The 26,799-nt window shown below is 33.9% G+C and overlaps 1 protein-coding gene and 2 long non-coding RNA genes across 3 annotated transcripts; 1 reads left to right on the plus strand and 2 right to left on the minus strand.

The window, feature by feature from the left end:
• Window positions 1-945: 945 nt before the first annotated feature.
• On the plus strand, window positions 946-6,679 carry LOC110775341 (signal recognition particle subunit SRP54 2-like). Its single transcript, XM_056832926.1, has 9 exons — window positions 946-1,298; window positions 2,119-2,218; window positions 2,336-2,489; window positions 3,917-4,067; window positions 4,190-4,338; window positions 4,650-4,750; window positions 4,857-5,014; window positions 5,125-5,239; window positions 5,866-6,679. Exons 1-9 carry the CDS (start codon window positions 1,068-1,070, stop codon window positions 6,210-6,212), a joined length of 1,506 nt encoding a protein of 501 aa, XP_056688904.1. The 5' UTR covers window positions 946-1,067; the 3' UTR covers window positions 6,213-6,679.
• A 13,927-nt stretch (window positions 6,680-20,606) lies between these two features.
• Window positions 20,607-22,659, minus strand: LOC130462820 (uncharacterized). Its single transcript, XR_008923633.1, has 3 exons — window positions 21,949-22,659; window positions 21,472-21,533; window positions 20,607-20,778 (listed from the first exon to the last, which is right to left on the minus strand). It is a non-coding gene; the product is annotated as an uncharacterized lncRNA (long non-coding RNA).
• A 1,557-nt stretch (window positions 22,660-24,216) lies between these two features.
• LOC130463733 (uncharacterized) lies at window positions 24,217-26,455 on the minus strand. Its single transcript, XR_008923874.1, has 6 exons — window positions 26,397-26,455; window positions 26,207-26,306; window positions 25,588-25,665; window positions 24,843-24,915; window positions 24,667-24,743; window positions 24,217-24,509 (listed from the first exon to the last, which is right to left on the minus strand). It is a non-coding gene; the product is annotated as an uncharacterized lncRNA (long non-coding RNA).
• Between the last annotated feature and the right edge of the window lie 344 nt (window positions 26,456-26,799).

Genomic DNA, 26,799 nt, shown 5'->3' on the forward strand with positions numbered 1-26,799 from the left:
ATTAAATTTTTATAATTTTTTCACATACGGAAATGGATATATAAGTCGTTAAATATTGCATTGGAGTCCGTGCAAATAGTAAGCGTAAAGAACATTAAGGAACAGAGGTAGTACTATTATTATATTAATATTATATGTAATAATTGTTATTAATAAATAATTATGATTATTGTAGTTATTATTTATTATTATGAGTATTGTTATAAATATTAACATTATATTTATTATTTATTATTACTTATATATATATATTTATTATTTATTATTACTTATATATATATATACAAATTATTATTATCGGTATTATTACTTAAATATTACTATTATTATATTAATATTATATGTAATTATTGTTATTAATAAATAATCATGATTATTATAGTTATTATTCATTATTTTGAGTATTTTTATAAATATTAACATTATATTTTTTATTTTTTATTTTTTTATTTTTTTATTTTAATATTTTATAATTCATTATTTATTATTTATTACTCCCTCTATCCCAGAACACTCGCACCGGTTTGAGTCGACACGCTTGCCAATGCACAACTTTGACCACCAATATCTTTAACTACATATTATAAAAACTTATGAAATATAAATATTTTGAAAATATATGTTAAGATGAAGCCAACAATATATTATATGCTAACTTTTGTTTTCATATATTAGAAATAAAATAGGGTCAAAGTGAATTATGTGAATAGTGCAAAAAGTCAAACCGGTGCGTGTATTCCGGAACGGAGGGAGTATTTGTTATTTATTCAGTTCCATTCAGTTCAGTTCAATTCAGCTTCAGTCAATTCAGTTCAGTTCAGTTCAATTCAATTCACTCTAATCAAATAAAGTTCAGAAGAACAAGGCCCTATTCATTATAGGATTAGCATGTGAAGTACTTCGTATTGTATATTGAATCTTATTAATACAAATCTTAGACACTTTATTTTAAAACGAGATATTCTAAATAAAAGAAGCCTAATCGGGAGTGCTCTTCTTTCTCTCTCTTCAAATTTCGGTTCACTACGAATTCCAATTTCTAGAATTTCTAATCACATTCTGCAAAAATGGTGTTAGCACAATTAGGAGGGAGCATATCCCGTGCTCTCCAGCAGATGAGCAATGCCACAATCATCGATGAGAAAGTTCTTAATGAATGCCTCAATGAGATCACTCGCGCCCTTTTGCAATCCGATGTTCAATTCAAGCTTGTCAGAGATATGACCACCAATATTAAGAAGATTGTAAATCTTGATGATCTTGCTGCTGGTCATAACAAGCGCAGAATCATTCAACAGGTACTGTTGCGTTTCCAATTGTCGAATTTGCGATTTTGATTGTTTGAGGACTGTTATTGAGTTTGAGATAGTAGTGTAAATCAGAATTGTTTGGATTTTAATAGGTTTGCATGAATTGATTTTTGTTTGTGGAAATTGGCTATTGTAATAATATCTAAGTGAGTTGTATTGCGTTTCCGATTGTCGAATATGCGATTTTGATTGTTCAATTGGTGTTTGATGACTGTTACTGAGTTTGAGATAGTAGTGTAAATCAGAATTTTTTGGATTTTAATAAGTTTGCATGAATTGATTTTTGTTTGTGGAAATTGGCTATTGTAATAATATCTAAGTGAGTTGTGAGCTAGTTACTGGGTTGCGATTTTACGGGGGAGAGATAGAGGGTTTGAGTATTGGAGACGAAGTTAGACTTATTGTGTTGAAATAACTCAAGTGAGTTGTAAGTTAGGTTTTTTGCAAATTCGCAATTTGTGAAAGTATGTATGTGGATTTGAAGGTTTTTTTACATAGTGAGAGATATAATCAAACAACTTTTTAATGGTGTTACGCTTTGAACTGAGTGATGGAGACAGTATTGGACAAATTGTTATAGCACATCACACATGTTGATACAGTAAATGAAGTGCATTGTCTAAAAGGATGATTCAATTCTTAGTTGAAGGAATTTGTGATGTAGTTAGGTAGATTTTCTTCTTGCCTAGACCATCGAAATAGTCTTTACTCAATGATTTGCAACTTTGGCAGTGGTCTTTTTGTATTTCATTTTGGTTTGAAGTGAAATCATTTGGTGTTTTACTAATTAGATACTGTGATTATTTAGGCTGTATTTAATGAGCTCTGCAAAATTTTGGATCCCGGGAAGCCAGCTTATGCTCCAAAGAAAGGGAAACCAAGTATCGTCATGTTTGTTGGTCTACAAGGTATGTCACATTGAGGTGTAATGTGTTCTAAACTTAATTGTTGGAGTACTGTGATTTTTTTCTTCTTTCTCAAAGGAGGTTCTTATGTATAATTATGCTGCATGCTTAAATATTCAGGGTCGGGGAAGACAACTACCTGTACAAAATACGCGTATTATCATCAGAAAAAAGGTTGGAAACCAGCTCTGGTTTGTGCTGATACTTTTAGAGCTGGTGCTTTTGATCAGTTGAAGCAAAATGCTACCAAAGCTAAGATTCCCTTCTATGGAAGGTACTCTACCGATTGGCCACGATCATTTCCTTGTACTTCTGTTTATTATTTAATTTATTTTGATGTATTTGGAGCGTTTTAAATACCCCCTGTTGTTTATATGCTTCTGAAGTTTACTTTGCAACATTAGTCCCTCTGTAAACTTCTCCTTAGATACCTTAAATTGAACTGGGACATTGAGTATTAAATAATGTAGAGAAGTGGGACATTGAGTCTGGTAAGTATAAATTGAACTGCAAACTCAGAGGAATTACTTGGAGTGTGGCAAAGGGTTAACATGCTTAATTTTTGATACTGAGACTAAATGCATGAAGATGGTAGGTTTCCACTGGGATATTTGAGACTTGGTTGAAATCAAACCTGTATGTTTTCTACTTGACATGTCAAGTTCAGTAACTAACTTCATTAATTGTCCCTACTTTCTAGCTGATTCACTTTGTCCTTACCGGGAATATTATCACCCTTCTGTTGAGAAGAAAGGCATCCATCTTTGCTGCCAATCATATTTTTAAGTAGGTTCTGTTTTCCTACTTTTTGCTTCAAATTGGTTGGATGATTATATATCTCTTTATGGGAGTGGGGGCTGAATAGAGTAATGCTCAATGATGCAGTTGTGTGGATTACCTGGAGACAAGTGGGATGAAGAAGCTAGAATAAGTTACTTATTATGAGCACACAAATCCCCCTCCCTAAAAGAAAAAAAAGAAAAAGAAAATGAAAACCGAAGCAAGAAAAGGGACATTTTCTTTGAAATCGGAGAATGCAAGTGACGTGTCTTATGTCTGGTAATCAAGTGATTTTACCCATTGGCTACCCTATCGTGTTTTTTTGGTACTCGTAATCTCGATCAACAGGAATGTAAGAAGTGAAGTTGTGAATGGCATTGGTTTGAATCAATTGGCTGGTCATATATCTGCAATCTTGTTGTATTTCTAATTACCGAATGAAAAACATTTGAACAAGGGTTCTGTACAATTAGCTGAGAGGTGCAGAAAGGGTTAGGGAGAAAATAGAAAGGAAGAGAGAAGGATAATTAGGGAAGTAGTACTATGGGAAAATGCTAGTTAGTGCTTAGACTTTTTTTCTCTTGAACTTGCATCTCTGTGTCTACAACATGTGTGTTGATATTTTCATAAAGTTGATCAAACATCAAATAGTACATTTTAAAGGGTGAAACATGAACCTATTTCTCAACATTTTTTGAAACAGAGAGATGCCTTTGAGTTAAAATTCCTTTTGGTTCAGTATTTGCTCATACAAGTGTACTTCTTCTTGGTATGTTCATATGTTTTTGGTACCGTGGTTACGGAGATTTATTTCTGAAGAAGAAGCAATTGTGTTATGTAGTTTTCTTGAAATGATTGTTAGTTTCATCAGTGGAGACTATCGACTGTATTTATGTTGATGATAGCCTGCTTTATTAACAGTTACATGGAGTCAGATCCAGTGAAAATTGCTGTTGAAGGTGTAGAAAGATTCAAAAAGGAATCTTGTGATCTCATTATTGTTGATACTAGTGGACGCCACAAACAAGAAGCTGCTCTCTTTGAAGAAATGCGCCAAGTTGCTGAGGCAACGGTAATCTTTCTAACTTCATAGCTTCTTCCATTGTGTTCATCACTGTATACCCCTTCTTCTCTGAGTGAAGGATATGGAGACATGCAGTATTGAACCTTGTTCTATTTATTTATTTTTTGCAGAAACCAGATCTTGTCATATTTGTCATGGATAGTAGCATCGGTCAAGCTGCATTTGATCAAGCTCAAGCTTTCAAGCAAAGTGTTGCTGTTGGTGCCGTGATTATTACTAAAATGGATGGTCATGCAAAAGGAGGTGGTGCTCTTAGTGCGTAAGTATAATGGTGTTTTACAAGTTGATTACTTAATTTGCAAACGATCTTCTGTATCCTTCTGGATTATTTAGCTATTTAATGTTAGTTGTGAGATCATGAATGACTTGAGCTAATGCGTACGCTTTCATTCCTCTTTACTTGTACGCGCTCTAAATAATCTCTTTAAATTCATAGGATTTTGTCATTGAGGTCATAGTGGTGCTTTAGTTTGCCTTTGTTATTTTGGAGTCCTTGTGTATGGTTTTGGTTTCTGCTATGTTGTTTCCCAAGTGTTTAGTAAAATTTTATAAACTTGAATTGCCGTGCAGTGTGGCTGCAACCAAGAGCCCTGTGATATTCATCGGAACAGGAGAGCACATGGATGAGTTTGAGATTTTTGATGTCAAGCCGTTTGTTAGCCGCCTTTTGGGTATATATATACTTACTCGTATTTGTCACCTTTTTTCTTCTTCTTTCGTATATTCTTATACATCTCTGATATCCTGAATTATGACGTCGTCTCTTTCTTTCATTAGGTATGGGTGACTGGTCAGGGTTCATGGATAAGATTCATGAAGTGGTTCCCATGGATCAGCAGCCTGAACTTTTGCAGAAGTTGTCTGAGGGGAACTTTACTCTCAGAATCATGTACGAACAGTTTCAGAGTATCATGAAGATGGGTCCTATTAGTCAGGTATGGTATAGCTGTCTCTCTCCAGGATTAGCTTGATTGCCCCAATAATTTTAAAATATTTGGCAACTAATCTAACCAAGCTGTAACTAATATTATGTTTTTCACCGTAGGTCTTCTCAATGCTTCCTGGGTTCAGAGCTGAGCTGATGCCCCAAGGTCAAGAAAAGGAGAGCCAGGCAAAGATCAAGCGCTATATGACCATGATGGATTCAATGACAAATGATGGTAAGTTGTGGATACCTTGGATGGTTTTCTATTTGGGGTAAACACACAATGCATTTAAACTATTTACTACGTATTAGCTGAAATGTGGAAACAAGCTCTCTGCAATTTCAGGTAAGGTTGGGTACGTCCGACCCCCCCTTACCCCGCTTGTTGCGGGAGCCTCTTTTAGGCAATGGGGGTAATGATAATGATAATGTAGTTTTTGCAACAAGAGGCATAATTGGGCAATAACAGGTTTCAATTGAAATGAGTGGGGGTCTTTGTATAAAAAAAGTCATGATAGAAAAACAGAGACATCTATTCTTTACTATGATTGTATTTTGTAACTAGTGCGGAATCAAGTCCATTGAGAATAAGGCGTATTGGTGGATCTTGAGTTATTCCATCCTTATTCCTTAATTGGTGCATGAACATGTTTTGTTCCATTTTCAAAGTATTAAGTGAAAACCATGCTGTGTTGGCAATGGCAAAGCTATATTAGCAGGAGCAATTTATGGTTTTTTATGCCTAGTTTAATGATGGGGAGGATGACTTCAATTCTAGTGTTGCATTTTTTTTTATCAAACTATACATGTACCTTTCCCCTTTCCAATTTTTTCTGTTTTGATTTGATGATTATGGTGCAGAGTTGGATAGTTCAAACCCAAAACTTATGACTGACTCGCGAATAATGCGGATTGCTCGTGGAGCTGGTCGTCATGTTAGGGAAGTGATGAACATGTTGGAGGAATACAAACGGCTTGCAAAGATCTGGAGCAAGATGAAGGGACTTAAGATTCCAAAGAAGGGAGAAATGAGCGCATTGTCACGTAACATGAATGCACAACATATGAGCAAGGTTCTTCCTCCACAGATGTTGAAGCAGATTGGGGGTATGGGTGGTTTGCAAACCCTAATGAAACAAATGGGTAATATGGGAAATATTGGTTCTGCTAAAGACATGATGGGTATGTTTGGTGGGGGTGACAAGTAAATATTGTTATTACCTTCAATGGAGTTTTGATTTAGAAAGAAGTAGATGTCCAACACAAAGATGCTTCAAAGCAATGAATACACCCTACTCTAGGCGAGGATTTCTAAACCTATAATGGTTGAGTACCAATACAGAATATATTAGTACCAAATAACACAAAATTGCTAAGGAGTACCAATACAAGTCATATTGGTACTAAAATATTCTGTATTGGTACTCACTTGTGTGACTGGGAAGAGAAAAGTGTTAACAGTATAAGAGAGCGAAAATTGAGCCTATCTGTCAAATGAAAATCTCAATCCTTTATTTTCATGGTACATATTCCATTCAAGGGCATTAAAGATTAAATACTTATCATAAGGTCATCATTCAAATGATCAATTGTTGCATTCATAACTTATCTGTACATTTATTAACTCAGTAAGTTGCAACATCAATAAAGAGCTCTGTAACCATCTTTCGCAGCTCGTCTACTGTTGTTGTATTGTCAGACATGTTTGCTGAATATTCAATATCTGAAATGCATACAAGCAGATTCTGTATTAAGATCATGAAATAAAACAGAAAACTGGAAACTATTCATTTTTAGGGTGTGATAATACTTACAACGTTTCTCTTATTGGCAAATTCTTATACAAAGAAAGCTTAATTGTGTTATTTACGCACATGAGTAATGTTTCACTCTCCTTTCTCCTCCTTGGTTTATATGTCATTTGCCAATATTGCATGTACTATGTCATTTGCCAATGATTCTCAAGAGACTAAATAATTATCGTTCCGAAACTCTTTTTATAAGTAAAGATACCTCTTAAAATCATTTTTAGATGTAAATATTGTACTCTCATATTTACTATCTCCAAAATAAGGTACATCAAAACACAATTTTCTCACACAAATAAAACGACTTTCATTTGTCAACAAAAAGATTTTATGAAATAATTAAATATTGGGGTATTACATTACACAATTTTCTCACACAAATAAAACGGCTTTCATTTGTCAACAAAAAGATTTTATGAAATAATTAAATATCGGGGTATTACATTAAGTTAGAAGACAATATAATTATATAAGCAACTAATAAGAGCGACTGGAAGTTTGGAACTCTCTCTTCATTACAATAGGAAAATAGTTACACTGCCATTGGGCTACTTTTATTACACTACCATTGGGCTACTTAAAGTTGGGCTCACTTCTACACAACTAATATACATGAATACATCCTCGTTTTCTAGTTTACTAGATTTTATCCCGTACGATGCACGGATTCTATTAAATTATTATGTTTAAATAAAAATTCTATGTATATATTAGATTAGATTAGTTTTTGATTTTGCATTGAATTTCATTTTAGATTTTTTATTTATCATGAGAGTGTTTGTACGTTTTTTTGATGAAATTGTATATGCGTAATATTAATAATTAATTAATAAAAAATATCTACGTGACACTTAATCATTTCTTTACGTGGCACTCGACTTTTTTAATTCAAAATTAAGTTTGAAATCTTATTTTTCATTGGCCGAAACCATTAGATTTTTCTACGTGGCGCTCTAATATTGGATTAATGTTTGATTTTAAATTGAATTTTATTTATTTTATTTTAGATTATTATTTGATTTTGGATGAATTTTATTTTAGATTTATTTTTTTAATTATAGGAGTGTTTGATTTTAGATGAAGTTGTATATATTAGTAATTAATTAAAATATCTATGTGGCACCTAATTAATTATCTACGTGGCAATCGATTATTTTTTAATTACCAGAGTGTTTTATTTTCGATGGAGTTGTATATATTAATAATTAATTAATTAAAATATCTATGTGGCACCTAATTAATTTATCTACGTGGCACTTGATTTTTTTAATTCAAAAAGAAATTAGAAATCTTATTTTTCATTGGCCGAAACCATTAGTAATCTTAGGTGGCGCTCTAATCTTTCAGCAAATATGCCTCCTTTATATATGTATATTAGATTTGTTTCCTTTTCATAGTGAAAGTTTATTAGTTTTGACCGTATTGTAACACTAATTTATAACACTAAACATTATCATTAGGAAATTTGTTATTTGTTCCAATATGAAGATTTAAGTTATCAACTTTTATAATTTTTAATATACACGATTGAACAGTCAAAGAGCGCAATTTAGAAGGTGGACCATGGTGCACATAGAGCATGGTGCACCTTAAGAATATTAGTATATAATTAAAAGAACATCTGGTTACGTAAAAAGAACATGGACATATATTTTTTTTATATTTTTAATAAATTGTGATTTTTTATAACAAAAAAGTAAAACATTATATTGCATGTTCTTTTGTCGTAGTGTCATGTTCTTTTGTTTATGCACATGTGTTCTTTTGGTGCACATGGTGCACCATGCTCTATGTGCACCATGGTCCATAGTCCACGGATTGGTCAAAGAGAGGTTTTGGAGTCGGTGAGAAAACAAAGGGGTAAACTAATTGAAACACGGAGGAAGTATTTTTTTTTTTTTGGTTCAAATGAGCCACAAGGGTGGGGATGAGAATCGATTACAGGATCACTTGGAACCGGGATGGAAGCTCTAACCAACTGAGTTATCCATCACTCTCACACGGAGGGAGTATATAACTATATATGAAGATATTTCTATTATATAATTCAAGAGGGGAGGGTTATTTTCGTAATTACGCTTTTGGTGTCCCCATGTAAAATACTAAAATACCCTTCGCATTTCACACTTACATATTATTGTAAATCTGATTATTTATTATTTTTAAAAACTGATTAATTTGCTTTTTTTCATGGCAAATAATTACCTATATTAGCTATATAATATTTGATTTTATTATGTAAATCAATCACGACAAATAATTAACTATATTAGCTATATAATATTTGATTTTATTATGTAAATCAATCACGGCAAATAATTAACTATATTAGCTAGCTTATTATACTCCTGTATATTAGTTGTCAAAGATACTCCTAGATATCAAACTTCCATCAAGCAATGTAAGTAGTATATATTATGTGATTAACATCAATGCGAAACACGCAATTCCATTCATTTCTGAAATATAGGATTCATCTTTATGTCATTTTCTTTACGTTAGTACTACAATTTAGATTTTTCGTTATATAATACTTCCTTCGCTTCGCAATAGATGCATCGTTTCTCTTTTGGACACTATTCATTAACTAACTTTGACATTTATTCTTTTACATTATGTAAAAACAAATATAGTCAAGTGATGTCTTGTTAAATTCGTATTAATGTGAGGATTCCAAATATCAATTTTTTTATAATTTTTACTTACACGCAATTAGATATATTAATATTCAAAGAAACATGTTGGGACACGTGAAAAGAAATGATGCATCTGTTGCGGAACGAAGGTAGTACATGTATTACATTGTTTCACTATGTAAATTCTTTTTTATCTAGATATTATTATAGCTAATTTTTATTCATATGAACATTTTGAACAATTTTTCTAACATATTATTTATTGTGATTAGTTGTCATAACACAATTTTTAGTTTTTATTTATCGCATGCATATCGTGCATATAAGACTAGTGTTTAATATGGAAGCAAACCTACACTAGCTACTCTATGTTAGCAATACGTTTGCAGTTACAAGTTCCTTTCAATTAGTGTACTCAAGCTAACGGATGAGGAAGTCTCAATACATATATGATATATGCAAAAGACAAAATAGAAAAAAGACAAAAAAAAATTGTCGACATTTTTTTAAAAAAAAACTAATATTTTTATGTTTACTTTATGAGATTGAATATGAATTAGAAAAATGTGAAAAAATTGTATTTTTTTTAAAGAATGGTACTTGTTTTAAAAGGAATAGTACTTGTTTTAAAAGAAATTGTACTTTTTTTAAAGAAATTGTACTTGTTTTAAAAGAAATGGTACTTTAAAAAAATGGTAATTTCTCTCTCCACTTTGTCACTTTCTCCTTCTACTCGTCTACTTTTCTTTATATTTTTTTTCTCATTCTCTCTCTACTTCTTTTCTCATTCTCTCTCTTATTTTTCTGTTCTAATTGTTGTGTTTTGTCTTTATCTATTATCATTTTCCTGTTTTGTCATGTTGTGGGGTTTGTTTTGTCATGCTGTGGAATGATGTATGTGTTGCCACACATATCTGATATCCGCCTCTCCCAACCTCGCTAACAGATGGACTTATGGACATCTGGACATGGTGGCTTGTATTGTAAGGCGTGAGTATTATAAATTAAAACCATTGCTAGATATCTTAATTTATACTCCCTCTGTCCCAGATTAGTCGTTACACTTTCCTTTTTCGTCCGTCCCAGATTAGTTGTTACACTTCTAAATTAGAAATGACCCCACAATTATTATATTATCTCTCTCTTCCCAATAATTTTTTTTGGTCCTCACACCCTCTCTCATTCAATTAAAAAAATACCCTACTAACTCCTATTACATCTACTTTTTCAATAAAATAACAATTGATAAACAAACAACCACTTATCACCTAAAACTTTGTGCAAAGGTAAGTGTAACAACTAATCTGGGACGGAGGGAGTAACTCAGTAGTATCTCCGATCCCTTATTAAATCTTTATTTTCTCCTTCACAAATGGAAATGGCCGGTGTTATAACGAAAGCAAAGAAAGATTAAATAACGTAATAAAGAATGCAGAGATTTAACGTGATTCCCTAACAATGTATTAGCTACGTCCACAGGTAGAGGGGAGAAAAGTTTTATTGATCTTGAGGAGTACAGATTACAGAATACAACTAGATTATGACTTAAAGAGTTTATATAGTACTCTTTAGACATATGCAGAAAAGCCCAGAAAATAGGCCCAAAATAGATAACCTAGTCCAGAATCCCCATGCTGGAACGTTATAGTAAGGAGTTTGACCGATTCAAGGCATTATTCTAACAACTGTTTTATTGCTAACTTTGTTGGCTTTAGAGTAAGAATCATGTAATCCGAATCTATCTATATATTCAGTTAGTTTTGCCAAATTATTTTTACATCTTGGGGGAAGTATAAAATAAAGTTTACAAACTGCCAATAATTCTAAAGAGACTTAATAAATTATCGTTCCTAAACTCAGTAGTATTTCCCTAATTAAATCTTTATTTTCTCCTTTAGGGATGGAAGTGACTGGTTTATTACTAACTCTGTTGGCTACTTTTCTACTGACTATCAGTTCAATACAATGTAATCCACCACCTCCTGCTGCTCAACTATACGCAGTGGTTAGTTTTCATTGGTCAATGGCTTTATATGCCATCAATACCTGCAGCAAGGGTCCGCCAGGGGAGTTCCGTCTCCACGGTACTTAGCCGGTATATGCCAATGGCACGAGCATGATGAAATGCACCAACCAGGCTTTCAGTTGGTCCGATCGACTGTAAAGGTAGATCCTGGCCTGTCCTAAAGTCATGGTGTTTCTCACTTAATTATCAATTCTGAATGTTCGATAAATTGTTGTAGAACATGCAAAGAGATCTTGACTATTATTGGCCAAGCTAATTACATGATAACCAGGGGTGGATCTAAGGATGGGCCTAGGTGCCAAAGGCCCACCCTATCATTTAGAAAACTTTGATATATATATATATATATATATATATGAAAAATTGTATATTAGATTTAAATATGTGGATGGGTTGATGTAGTCGGTAACTTTTTGCGCATAAGAGATCTAACAACTTGTATTGAAGTAGAAGGTTCAAACGTATATTGTATTTTATATACATATATTGCACATATATTGTATAATATTGTACATATACTACGGAGTATATTGTATAGTGAAGGAAATAATGCCCTTGGTCCAAGTATGCATTCAATGTTAAATCTAATAAATGCGGTGCAGTATTAATTTAACAAGTTAATAATTCAGTGAGATCAAGTGAGCTGAATGCCTAGCTAGAGGCCACTTCAGTTCAAATGGAATTAATGATATTAATCCACAGCTTACTCTTGACTGAACCCGTAGGGTCACACAAATAGTACGTAAACGGATCAAGTATTTAATGGCATTAAATACTCTATCCATGGATATTCGGAATCGACGGATCTTGGTTTCATTGGGAGTTGAGATCGTCACAAGCAAGTGAATACTCCGGAAACGATGATATTGCCGGAAACGGAAATATGGATCGTATCGGAAATATAAATATTATCCAAGTCGTAGATGTTGCCGGAAACGAAAACATGGTACGTATCGGAAAATATTATCGGAAATGGAAATATTGCCGGAATCGGAAATATTGCCGGAAACGGAAATATTGTCAGAATCGGAAATATTATCGGAATCGGAAAATAATTCCGGAAACGGAAATATTAAATATTTGTTCGAAACGGAAATTAATTCCGGAAACGGAAATATTAAATATTGTTCGTATCGGAAATGAATTCCGGAACCGGGAATTTAATCGGAAGCGTATCGTACGAATAAGCATCGGACGAGGCCTGCCGGACGAAGGCCCAGCACGAAGCCAGGCCATCGCCCAGCAAGCAAGGACGCGCGCCAACGCCCAGCCCAAGGCAGCGCCAGGCCCACCGCAAGGCAGACCCAGCGCGCCAAGGCAAGGCTGCCCAGCGTGGGCTGCGTGGGCCGAGCGCACGCGTGCGGGTGCCCTCGTGGCTCCGTGCGTGTGTGTGTTTGTGTCCATGCACAATTCCTAAATCTATTAGGTTTTGGTGTGTGATTAAATTCCTATTCCTATTAGGATTATTTAATTAATTGGAGTCCTTGTAGGATTCTAAGTTTAATTAAATCGTATCCTACTAGGATTCCAATTCCCTTTCCAAACCTCTATAAATGAGGGCTTAGGGTCATAATTTATAGAGACGATTGAAGTATTCAATGGGTAAGTTTTTGAAAGAAAATTCAGCCACACTCTTGCACAATAATAGCCGAAAATTCCTAAGCACCTTAAGGGCGATTCTAGTTGGTCAATCTTGAGGCGGATCCGGACGTACCGTGGACTATCTACAGAGGGACGACACTTGAAGTCCTAAAGACTTGTTCTTGTTCGGTTCGGGCGCAGCTAGGGAAGACACGCTACAAAGTGTATGCATCTATACTATGCTAAATGATTATGTGTAAATAATATGCTTTCCTGGCTTTATGGTTTTTCCGCATGATTTATGTATTGTCATATGTATCATAACCTAACATATAGTACATAAATGGACATGTTTAACAATATATTTCTAAAGTTGGTACATTGCGTTGAACTCACATGTTATCTTTCTCATTTTAACTTGCTAAAATAAGACATCAGATATTCATATTCATATTTAAAGGAAAAAATTGTGGATGTCAACTAGCTTAGTTGGTAAAGTCTTGAGGTGGTGATCTAGTTTATAATATGCTAATTGTAATTCTTTTGAGAAAAATTAGTAAATTAGTTTTCGACCCACCTAATATAAAAATGTTGGATTCGCCGTTGATTACAAAAGGAGACTTTAAGGACACGAGTGGATGTGGCACGGTACCTGTTCAAGATTATCGGTTAGGAAGTATTTCGAATATTCTTTGACACTGTTTAAACAGATGCACCAGCCTATGCACGTTCACGACTCTTGTTCAAAGTGGTAATATAAATTTAATCACTTCTCTCCAATTTTGTTTTGGTAGTACCTCTAATTTTCATATTTAATGTATTTTTTCTCATTCATGATAGAATGCTTTTTGTGTAGGGATACACCCTTCAAATAAAAAATATATGATGTTAAGCAATGGTCAAGAGACTCAACTTCTAATTTTCTTATTTAATGTATTTTTCTTATTTATTGCCGGTACTTAATGGAAAAAATTACTTTTTGGAGATGAGGCTTTACGCCACCGCAGATCTTAAGAAATTTCAGAATTACGCCAATATGGGAAAGGTGAGTGGCACTTGTGGATTTGACCTCAGGGCATTGTTCAACATAGAGTGGGACTATAATGACGTCAATAATGAACATGAGCTGCCTCTTTTTCCTTTCATTTCTGATTTCTATGCATGGTCACATTGTGATCGAGGCGGTATTAAAATTATTGTATTCACTTATTTCAATTTTCAAATGATGTCAAGAAAGATATGAACTCGTTTAAGGTGTATGTTGTAATTGTTGGAGATAAGAATGCAAAGTACAAAAGAAACCGTTGGAAATAACTACTGCATTCTCATTCAATTTGAAACACAAAGAAATACCAATTTAAATAGGTTTCCAACATGCTAAAACTAAGCAACTAATGCCTAGGAACGTGGAGCTAGTGGTTGCACTACTTGTGCCCACAATTCATAAATAACTAATAGCCCACTAATTACTGCTACTAACTTCCTAATTTGACTAACTAAATAACAATATTTGAAACTAAGTAACAACTAACTTTGAAGCACTAACTTTAACACACCCCCTTTGCGTCAAAGTTTAATATAATAAAATAAAATTAATGAAGCACTTCTCTTCATCCATGATGCACTTTCATCTCATATAAATGTTGTTGACGCACATTATTACCAACCTCTAATCTTTAAAATTTGGAGCGCTTCTCTCCATGGGGAATATCTCATCCACAACTTCAAAATAAATTCTCTTCCACGACCACTTATGGTTAATTAGGATTATGACAGTTAATTAATGGTTAATAATGTCTGGGAAAATAAATTATTTTCGTCAAAAAACTAAGTCAAAATAATTCTTTTGGGAAATAAGTCAAGTACTAAAAGCTAATTTACATAAATTTGTCTTTAATGCTTTTATTTTATTTTTCCTTTATATTTAATAGTCTTAACATAAAATCTAACACCGTTTAGGGACTAAACTGAACTTTTGAGCAAAGTTTAGCAACCGTCAGAATAGTTTAATCTGTGCAATTCACTCACGATATTTTCTCACCTTTTTTTATTATTTATTTTAAAATAATGGTTATGCACGTGCATAACCAGGTTATATGGTGGGTCCGCCTTTGGGTACCTTGATGGGCAGCATCCCTCCCAGTTGAGGTTTTTTCCATACTCAAGGCTCAATCCCGAGACCTTGGTTAAGGAGAAAGAGGCCCTTAACCACTCACGTCAACTCGAGTTGTAAAAAACATAAGTATTTCAATGAACATGGAACACGGTTAGTATCGATGAAAAATGATTTTGGCACGAAAGTGTGAGACACAATTTTTTGTGCTCTACTCATAAGGGGTGTGTAAAAATCAATTCTTAGTGTGTCAAAAAACAGTTTTCCTTGTGGTTTGGTTGGTAGATAATTTTGCGATTAATTTGTACGTAGCACTACCTTTTAATGTCCCAAGAACCACATATCTAATATTATGATGCAATTGTTTATAGAGTATGTGTAGAGTGGCAGTGTGTAGACCTGGCAAAATTGATCCGAAACAGAAAAATATTTCTGAATGATTCGATCCGTTACACGATTTTGACCCGACACGACGATCCAAAATCAACATGAAACCCAAATTTACCCGAGCCAAAACCGAAATCGATTCGAAATTGATATAACCGAAAATGACCCGATACCCGAATCGATCCGAGTCGAATTAACCCGAACCGATCTTCACCCGAACCGATCTTCACCCGAAACTGATGTACCCAAACCAAAAGTAACTGTAAAATTTGAATCAACCCAAAACAGATCCGAACCGAAGACCCGAAACTAATGCGAACTAAAGCATAATCAAGTTTATCAATAGTTAAACTAAAGGAAATTTTGGTATTTACTACTTAAAAATACACCACTTTTGTTTTTACTACCTTATGAAATTTTTATTTTTATTTACTATCTTAAAGTTTCACTTATTTTGTTTATAGACTACCACTTTACAGTTTCTGATTTAAAAATTTAGATATATCACGTTTCTTAATTGTTTAAAGTGATTCAAATTTCATTATTTTTCTTTCTCTACAGGGAAATAATTCAGTTGATAATTCATAAATAATTTAAAATTTTATAAATAATATTTAATTCGTTTTACCTTTTATAAAATGTTAAAAGAAAGATCTCTATGGAATCCTTATACATAAATGAGAAAAATGAGTTTTGAATCACTTTAAACGATTAAAAAAACCAAAGAAATAGCTTAATTTTAAAATTAGAAGACTGTAAAGTGGTACACCCTCCATTCACTTTTGATCTTCCTGTTTCCATAAATAGGTTCCTATTTGTTCTTCTTGTTTCTTTTTTTGGACATGATTTTTATCCAAAACCCTTCTTTATCTTTCTAATTACAAAAAATACCTAAAACTCTCTACATATTCTACCATAAATTTCCCCACCATCCTTTATTTAATTCATTCATATTTCTCATTCACCCACCCAATACTTTTATGATTTTTTTGTTACTTTAATAAAAATATCTTCTCTTTCCTTCATTTGTTCATTACTTTCTTTCATTTCTTTATTATTTTCTCTCACACCCAATCATTACAAGATTCCATTTTTCTTGATTTCCACCCTGATTCCCAAATAGGAAGAACAAAAGGGAACGAATTGAGTAATAAATAAAAATAAAAAATTGGAACTTTAAGGTAGTAATTTAAAAATAAAATTTCATAAGATAGTAAATACAAAAGTGGTGTATTTTTAAGGTAGTAAATACCAACAAATTCTAAACTAAATAACACAAGTTTTTAACTTTTTTTTTATATATATAATTATAACGGAGTATTTATTATTATTATTATTATTATTATTATTATCATCACCGTCATCATTAATAATCACATATTATCTTTGAGGTAATCCGAGAGTTTGGTCTCAAATACTAGTTACTTTACCAAATCATGATAATTTTTTATTAATCACTAAACTATATTGTTATTTTTGTCCTTATGTCATGTTTCGTCTTCAATGCTCGACCATATATACATTAGTACAAGTAAGACTAGAGTCTCCTAAAACTACTAGAAAGACTTGTGACTACCAAAAATTCTAGTTGCAAAAAAATAATGTAACCATTATGTTAAAAATGTAACCATTAGCTAAACTATCACTTGTAACAGTGTAAAAAAGTAACCATCATCATTACTTAATTCCCATATTGTAAACCAATAATTTCGAATTGTATATGCTTATCCCTATGTTGTAAGAAATATTGTTACATGATAATAATACAAAAAATAATTGAATATTTTATGAATGACGACTGAAACTAAAGCAAAATAACCAGATCAAAACTTAAAACCTGAAAAATTAGATCTAACCCGAAAAATTCAATCTAATCCGAAAAAACCCGATATAACCCAAAAAAACCGATTCGATCCGATCCGATATGATCCAATATGATATGAACCGAACCGATAATGACCTGATCCAAAATTGACCAAAAATCTTGACCCAAACCCGACCAAATCCGACCACCAAAAAACCGAATTAAACTCGAATGAACCCGACCCATACCCGAAATAACAGTGACCTGAAATGACCCAAGATGAATGGACCCGATCCGAATCCGATCCAAACGACCCGTTTACCAGGTCTCCTTGTAATGACCCCAATTTTTTTTCGTTACTAGATAGGTGTAACCCTCAATCGGATGGCCTTCTAAAATAATTTTTTCTTATCAATACAAAAAGAAAAAAATACAAAGGCCCGACGTTGTCTATGTAATTCACGTGACAACTTATCGTACTTCTAATCATAATAATATCCAAGTAATAACTAGTATGTGGCGCGGTAATATCTCAAATTGTTTCTTGGAATATTATACTACTATAGTATTTAGCTAGATGAGTGAGTTTGACTTTTTTTTTACAAGCATGACACAATATAACCCTATACTAAATAAGTAACATTTAGCTTATACATACGTGCAAGCACAACTAAGCAACATTTATCTTATACATACAAGCACGGCACAACACGGTGGAACATAGACCTCCTATATTCAGCACGATATTGTACATATCTGATGGGGAGTGCAGGAGGATGTGGGTCAAGGCGGGTTAGAATTTTATTTCTTTGACAAGCATGACACGAAACAACCCGATAATATCTCAAATTGCTTTACCTTATGCATGCAAGCATGACAAAACGAGGCCCCCCTAGTTAATCCAGCCGATTAACAAAGAGCGTTAATCTGGGGGTAATTTCGGTAGAAATAAACAACCAACCAAGGGAAAGGAGTTGTTAGACTTAAAATTAAAGGGAAATAGAAAAAGGTAGGGTGTTGGGCGTTAGTAGACGGAAACATCAAAATGTAACTGCCGTTTGGGTCTGTTTGTCAGCCGTTTGCCTCTGTTTGGCAGACGTTTTGCTCCGTGCCTTTCGAATTTCAAATTGAATGTACTGAAATTTTGAAAATTCATTTCCAGTCCAAAAAATAACCCACACCTTCTCTCTGATCTTATTTGAAACCCTAACCCCCTTAACATTGATGAAATTCCGTTGTTTTGGAGTCCGAGTTGGGTGAAAATTTCGGGAAATCGAGGTAAGGGTTGATTAATTAATTCCTCAAATTGTTGTTTTTGTTTATGAAATCGGTGTAATTGGATGTTATTCATTGTTATCAAAAATTGTTTAAATTTATGGGGGGATGTGGTTGTTGTTGTGTAGTTAGAATTGACGTTGGTTGGGGATTTATTGTTTGAATTTATGTTGAGTGTGGGTGTGGGAGTAGTGGGTATTGATGATGAACAGTCATTAAATTCCTCCTAAAAATGGTATTTATATGTTGGTAAAATACAAAAACTATGTTGTATGATGTATGGTGGAAAATGTGACAATATAGTTTCCCCCCTTGAAGAAAATTCTGAAAAAATAATTTGTTGGTGTTTTGGTTAGTATTAATGGTATAGTATATTATCTGGTGCGTGAGATTGTTTAATATTTGTACGTACTTGTTAATTAATAGACTTTTATTAGAATGATGTTGTATTTAATGATATAGGAACTAGCATTTAATTATAATAATAGTTACAAACATATTAATTTGTGGTGGTAGGTCATGGACCAAGACATTTGAAGTAATGATGATCCACATCCGGGAATTGGTCAACGGCCGGTTGGATTGGGGGAAATTCACGAAGGAGGCGTTACTGAAGGAAATAATGCCCTTGGTCCAAGTATGCATTCTATGTTAAGTCTAATAAATGCGGTTCAGTATTAATTAACAAGTTAATAATTCAGTGAGATCAAGTGAGCTGAATGCCTAGCTAGAGGCCGCTTCAGTTCAAGTGGAATTAATGATATTAATCCATAGCTTACTCTTGACTGAACCCGTAGGGTCACACAAATAGTACGTAAACAGATCAAGTATTTAATGGCATTAAATACTCTATCTATGGATATTCGGAATCGACGGATCTTGGTTTCAGTGGGAGCTGAGATCGTCACAAGCAAGAAATGAATACTCCGGAAACGATGATATTGCCGGAAACGGAAATATGGATCGTATCGGAAATATAAATATTATCCAAGTCGTAGATGTAGCCGGAAACGGAAACATGGTACGTATCGGAAAATATTATCGGAAATGGAAATATTGCCGAAATCGGAAATATTGCCGGAAACGGAAATATTGTCAGAATCGGAAATATTATCGGAATCGGAAAATAATTCCGGAAACGGAAATATTAAATATTTGTTCGAAATGGAAATTAATTCCGGAATCGGAAATATTAAATATTGTTCGTATCGGAAATGAATTCCGAAATCGGGAATTTAATCGGAAGCGTATTGTACGAATTAGCATCGGACGAGGCTCGCTAGACGAAGGCCCAGCACAAAGCCAGGCCATCGCCCAGCAAGCCACACGCATCACCAACACACGCCAAAGCCTCGACCAGGCCCAGCCGAAGCCATGGGCGCGCGCGGACAGTAGCATGGGCCGAGCGCTGTGCGCTCAACGTGGGCCGCAAGGCCTGCGCGGGTGTACGGTGCTCGTGCGATGCTCGTGTGCGAATCCTAAAGCTATCGGGATTCGATAAAAGATTAAATCCTAAACCTATTAGATAAAGTTTATTTAAATAGAGTCCTAGCAGGATTCTAATTAAATTAATTAGTATCCTAATAGGATTCCAGTTCCTTTTCCATACCTCTATAAATAAGTGCCTAGGGTCATTATTTACAGTGACGATTGAAGTATTCAAATGGTAAGTTTTTGAAATAAAATTAACCATACACTTGCAAACACTAGCCGAAATTCCTAGTAACCTTAAGGGCGATTCTAGTTAGTCTAACTTGAGGCGGATCCGGACGTACTGTGGACTATCTACGGAGGGACGACATTTGGAGTCCTAAAGACTTGTTCTTGTTCGGTTCGGGCGCAGCTAGGGAAGTGTAACGCCCCGACCTCTAAATCACTCATTAAAGCATAATTAGCAGCGGAATTAACCTAATTTGGTCGGGACATTACCTGCCTTAATTCTCTCTTGGAAATTACAAGGCAACATCATACATAAGCCATAAAAACCTCCAATCTAATATAATAATCCTTTATATTCCCAAAATATAAGTACATAAATTACTAAAAGTCTTTAATTAAACTATTAAAACATTAAGCATAAACTAGGTGAATAATATAATAGTGAAATCCTCGCCACTACTCGTTCCCATCGTTCCCAGCGGTACCTAAAACAGAAAACAAAATAACGGTGAGCCGAAGACTCAGTAACGAACTATTCTAGCAACGTAAATTCATTTCAATTCATTTTATTTAATAACACAGGGAGAATAGAATAATGTAAAACATTTTATAAAGTCCTTTATTTAATTCATTCATAACTTTTGGGTGCACATGCTAGTCGTGGCAAGTATGACATGGTGGAACGTCTTCCACGATGGACCGCTGTCCATAAACATGGGGCCTTGGCCCGAAAACATGAGAGCCTTGGCTCAATGGGCGGATGCCCCATGGGTACATGCATGACCGAGAATCGTAACCTGTGAACATATACTGCCAAACGGACTAGGAATTTCACTTTCATTTATCATGTTTCGTTTAATTTTACATTTTAGTCTTTTTACTTCAGTTGAAGTAACATAATTTCTTTGGATCATAAGATCAAACATCCTTTCTTTCCTGGTTTCTTACAACCAACATTTTATAAGAAATTCGATCAATCATCATAGCATTTTATAATCAATCATAAAATAAGGAATAATTCCGTCAAATCATATTATAATAAATTATTCAATAAAATCATATTTCATTTCCCGCAATTCATAAAACATGTCAAAACATTCATTTGATAAATCAATCATATGTTGTAATTTCATAATCACATTTATAAGGGAATTGCGGGTACTAGCAATAGCCGTTACCTAACTCCGCGATTTCCTAGGGATTTTCCTTGGTTCGTTCGTCCTGAGCTCCGAGTTCAATTCTTTCAAAATATTAAATCATTGAATTAGTACTAAATCGATAAATAATTTAAAATCAATATTTTATAAATCATAACCTTTATAAATCAAGAATTTTATAAATAACGAATTTTAATATAAATATAATTTCATAACTTAATGAAAATATTATTAATTGAAATTTTAATCGAATATATATTTATTTCATAAATCGGTTTTCATGAAAATCTTATTTAAATTCTGTTTTTGTTAATTCAAGATAATAATTTATTTTAGTAAAATCCATATTTGATAATTAAACCTGAAAAATAATAACGATTTATTAGTAAATAATTATATCATAAAAAAAAACAATATTAAAACATGAAAATTAATAGTTAGAGAATCTGAAATTTAATAGTTAGGAAATCTGAAATAGTAATTCAAAGTTTAACTCACCAAAGGCCCAAGTTAGAATAGCCCAACTCAAGTATGGATTTGATGTGAATAAAATTCAAGGTTTCAAGAAACCTGATTTTCGGTTCTTCTGGGAAAGGGAATAGAAACAGGGGAGGGGGCACGAAGAAGAGCAGGGGAGGAAAGAGAGGAGGAAGGAAGGGAAAGGTGGTCGGCTGGGCGGCTCGGTGTCGGATGCGACGGTGAGGGTGGTGGTTGTGCGGTGGACGAACGACAAGAGAGAAGAGGTAGGGGTACGACAGAGCAGAGCACAGGGAAGAGGGGGGGAAGAAGGTGGCCGACTGGGTGTCTGGCTGGGCGTCGCAGATGGGTTGCGACGGTGATGGCGGTGGTTTGGTGGCAGAGGAACGGCGAGGGAGACAGAAAATGGAGCACGAAGTGAGTGAAAACAGGGGAAATTCGGGTTTGTTTCTGGGTGGTTTTGGGCGGCGGCTCGCCGGAATTGAGGGCGGAGGTGGTTGACGAGATGGCGAGGGTGGCTGGAGGTGGTGGTGTGTGGTGTGGTGTTGGTGCGGGTGGTGTAGCGAAGAGAAAAGGGGAGAGGCAGGGGAGTGCGAAGCGGGGAAGCAGGGGACGGTGGTTGAGTACGGTGGTGTTTCTGGCTGGCCGAGTGGTGCTGGGGTGGTGGTCGAACAGTGGTGGGAATGGTGGTGGTCGGTGGCTGTTGTGGTGGTTAATGGTGGTTGCAGCACGATGGTGCCGTGAAAGGAAGAAGGAGGGAAGCTTTGGTGGGTTGTTGGTTCGAAACAGAGAGGAGAATTAGAATTGAAAATTGGTTTTGATTTTGTGATGTTGAAATCCAATTGGTACTATGACTGATTTGTATAGTCAAGAAGATTGAATGGAAAGGAAAAGTCCTTGGTCTCCAAGGCAGGAATGTAGACAGAATTCAAGGAAAGGAGTGGAAACATACGTGGAGAGGGGGAAGAAGAAGAGAAATGGAATTTTTCTCTTTCAAGGGCATTTTTGTAATTTCACAAGATTAGGCTAAAATTCTGAAAAAAATTGGTTTCTATTTTTAGGAAATTAATTAGAATAGAGATGTTTAATTAAAACTAAGTTTCAAGATAATCTTTTATAAAAATATCGTTAACGAAAAATAAATTTAGTTTTTGAATAGAATAAGAACGTTTCGAAATTATTTAAAAATCTGAAATAATTAACGAAATAACTAAAATAAATAGCTTAAACTCGTAACTTTTTAAATTAAATCATGGAATCTGAAAAATAATAAATCGTGTAATAATATTAAAAATTCAAGTGAAGTAAACTTCGTTAATTAAAATAAAGTTCGAATTTAGGATTTAAAAACGGTTTTAAGCTAAATAAAAATAATTAAGCATAATTAATCGAGTTTTAAAAATTCGGGGTATTACAGGAAGGCACGCTACAACATGTATGCATCAATTCTATGCTAAATGATTATGTGAATATAATATGCTTTCCTGGCTTTATGGTTTTTCCGCATGATTTATGAATTGTCATATGTATCATAACCTAACAGTGGTATCACGAGCCTCTTATTATTTTCATAATCTAAATTGCATGAACATGGTTAAATATTACGAATTTGCAAGAATTAATAGGGGTGATTAATTTTCGTAATTGTTAATTAATTGCAAATTGCGTTTATTTAATTATACGTACGCAGTTTTTCGGCAGTTTCTTCGTTACTCATCCAAATCGAGTGATTTTTGTGTCAATTCCGCATGTAAAAGGCATTCTAAAATTTTGACAAAAATAGTAGTTTTCGGCCGAACCCAGAATTCTCAAATTCGAAGCCTAACTATGACTTTTCGGAGGTTTTAGTTTTTCGAATGCAAAATTTCGTAAATTTAAGATGTTAAATTAAATATTTGCGATTCTTCACTACTACAAAAATGGGCAAAGAGACCCTTCCAAAATGGCATAAGAGATCCCTTTTGTGGAGGTCTCTATCTCAGAGGTCTCTTTGATTAAGAGACCCTCTCATCTAGAGGAGGTCTCTTTGTTAGAAACAAGAAACCCCTTAGGCAAGAAAGGGGGTCTGTTATATAAAGCATACTAAAAATAATTAAGAAGGGGAAGAGACCCATTCTTAAAGATATGAGGTCTCTTTGTTTATTAAATTCAGATCTCATGTGTAAGAAAAGGGGTCTCTTTGAATTTTTATTATTTTTTTAATTCAACAAACTCAGACCCTCTATATCACCTAACGGGTCTCTTTGATAATTTTTAATTTTTTAAAAAAATAATATTTATGCCGACATGTCTGCATATTGATAATTGCTTATATTACCAACTGAAAAATAAACAAATATTACATCCAAAATCTTCTACACAATTACAAATTATTCATTCATGATTGTAACTTTCATAAATCTAAATTTTACCTCTAAAAATACAAAAATTGTGCAAGTACAGGAATAAAATCTTGTTACAACCTAAATAAACCCACTAAAAAAATATACTATGTATATCTCTGAAGTCGTACACCCAAATTGACGAGAGCTAACCAGTAATCTTCAGAAACGACTATAAGTAAGAGGTTGCTTGCTCGTATTCTGTTGAAACATTTTACAAAAAGTCGATTCAAGGAATTAGCCAAAAAAAAATATTCAACCAAATAGAAGGAGCTCAAAATGAGCAAATTCATCATCAGTTAATAATATAGCTCCAGTTTTAAGTAATACATCTGAGTCAAATGTGGGTTGCATGTACCTTATCTATGACCACCAGGATCAAACAGTGTATAACTCACAGGAGAGAACCTCGATCCCTTGTTGAGATCCATATTTCTGTGAACACCAACATATAGTAATTAGAAAGTAATCTGCTAAAAAGAACAAAACAATATTGATAATATGAATCGGGGAAGAAGAGAGATCAAACATTACATCAACACAGAGCATCTAACACTTGATAATATGGATCTGTATCATACTCAAAGCAAAGATTCTTTATGTTCAACTGCAAAAAAATTGAAAAAGAAAAACATAAACACACAAAATCAATGGCGTGTAAGATCATTGTATATGTGTGTGCTTTGTTATACTCGATCAATGTAAAACTCTTCCAACGTCTCTAAACTGGAAAAGCATGTAACCAAGCAAAATTTATCAAGGGTCTCTTTTCCTAATATGTTAGCAGTGACATAAGGATACTTCTAATAGTTCTTGAAACTAAAAACATCAACCATGCAGTTCCCCAGCAAAAAAAACCTTTTCCCCTCTGTTTAGTGACTTTCCACTCACCTGCTCGGAAAAAGGTTCAAATACTCATACCTACTGCAATAAAGTAGTATGCAAAGCTTCTCCTAGAAAACTAGAACAATATGCGCAATAAATTACAATACTTTGAGCTACTATTGGAACTGATTTCGTTCGGAACAATGATATACCAACAACTGATTTTGCTTCAGCTCATAAGTATCTTGAGTTCCTGACCAATGGTCAGTATCATTCCAAAACATAATAATTGAAATATGTCCACCAAATCAACTATTCCCGATCTAATAAAATATAAAATGAATCTAAACCAAATACAATTATAATATCATAATCTACACAAAATAAAACGAAATACAAACGTCATAAAACCTGTTAAAGTTACTATTAACAAAAACAAAAATATCCAAATTACCTCTGGCTTTCTTGCCAATATCAGTAAATGGAGTTGGAACCATCTCTTCTTTTGTAACTATGATTAATCATCTTACTCCTAAGAAAAGAGAACACGAAAAAATTAGCTTAACATCAAAGCATTCGTCAAAAACAGAAATGTTCCACTTCAAATTTGAAATAAATCAATAGATAATGACATTTTCTGAAAATAAGTTGATCCATTTGTTCATAAAATTAATTGAACTCCACTATCAAATCTCATACATAAGCACACAAAAACTACACTAAAACTAAGAGTGACAAAAAGAGAGAGAAGGAAATGAATGGCGATTCTTGTCAGAGATGTCACCGACGGTGACGACGGAGGGTGAATAAAATCATTAATCAGGCAGTTTTTAATTTCAATGGAATACACATATAAACATCAAACCTAAATATAGCAACGAGAAATATAATTTAATAGCTAACAATACCTGAACAGTCACAAATTCACTCGAGATGTTGAAAAAATTAACAAATTGTTGCCCTAATTGACAAACCTACGATGCCGGAAAATAATAACATCCATTTTTAACCATAAAAGCTTAAAATTACTACAGAACTAGGGCAAATCAAACATTATGGAGAAAGGAAAATACCAGTGAAATATGAGGTTCAAATTTGTGAATGGAATGAAGGTGAGGGTTGTAGAGCTTGGTGCTCCAATTTCTCGAAAATTTGCTTTTTTCGATCGCAGATCTGCACCAACATCATCATCGCCATTTTAGGAATTTTTTTCACTGAGGGATAAGGACGAACATTGAACTGAATAATGAAAAAAATACCCACCATAAGCAGCTTCATCAATGGAGACCTTGGCTCCATAGCAAGATCCGAGCTTACTTCACTGCTTCCTACCTCCCTGCTTTGGAAATTACATCTCGTCACAAGAATTGTTTTTCCTTCAAATTAGGGTTTTTATAACCTTTGTTGATTTGAATATTGAAAGAATTGGTTTTTCTTCGAATTAGGTGCAGAAATTTGGGAGTGATTGATGAAGATAAATTGGAGGTTTGATTGTGAATGAAGGAGTGAGAATTTGGGATGATTGCCTTTAGATCTGAGGTTTGCTTTTCGATGGTACAAGGGAGAAACAATTTTCATTTTTATTCCAAACGTTTTCATTTTTTATTTTTACGGAATGATTCTAAGTTAACAAAGATTTTTCCGTATTAATTGAAATTAGGAAACA

Source organism: Spinacia oleracea, chromosome 6 (assembly GCF_020520425.1).
Source record: "Spinacia oleracea cultivar Varoflay chromosome 6, BTI_SOV_V1, whole genome shotgun sequence".
Taxonomy (NCBI): domain Eukaryota; kingdom Viridiplantae; phylum Streptophyta; class Magnoliopsida; order Caryophyllales; family Amaranthaceae; genus Spinacia; species Spinacia oleracea.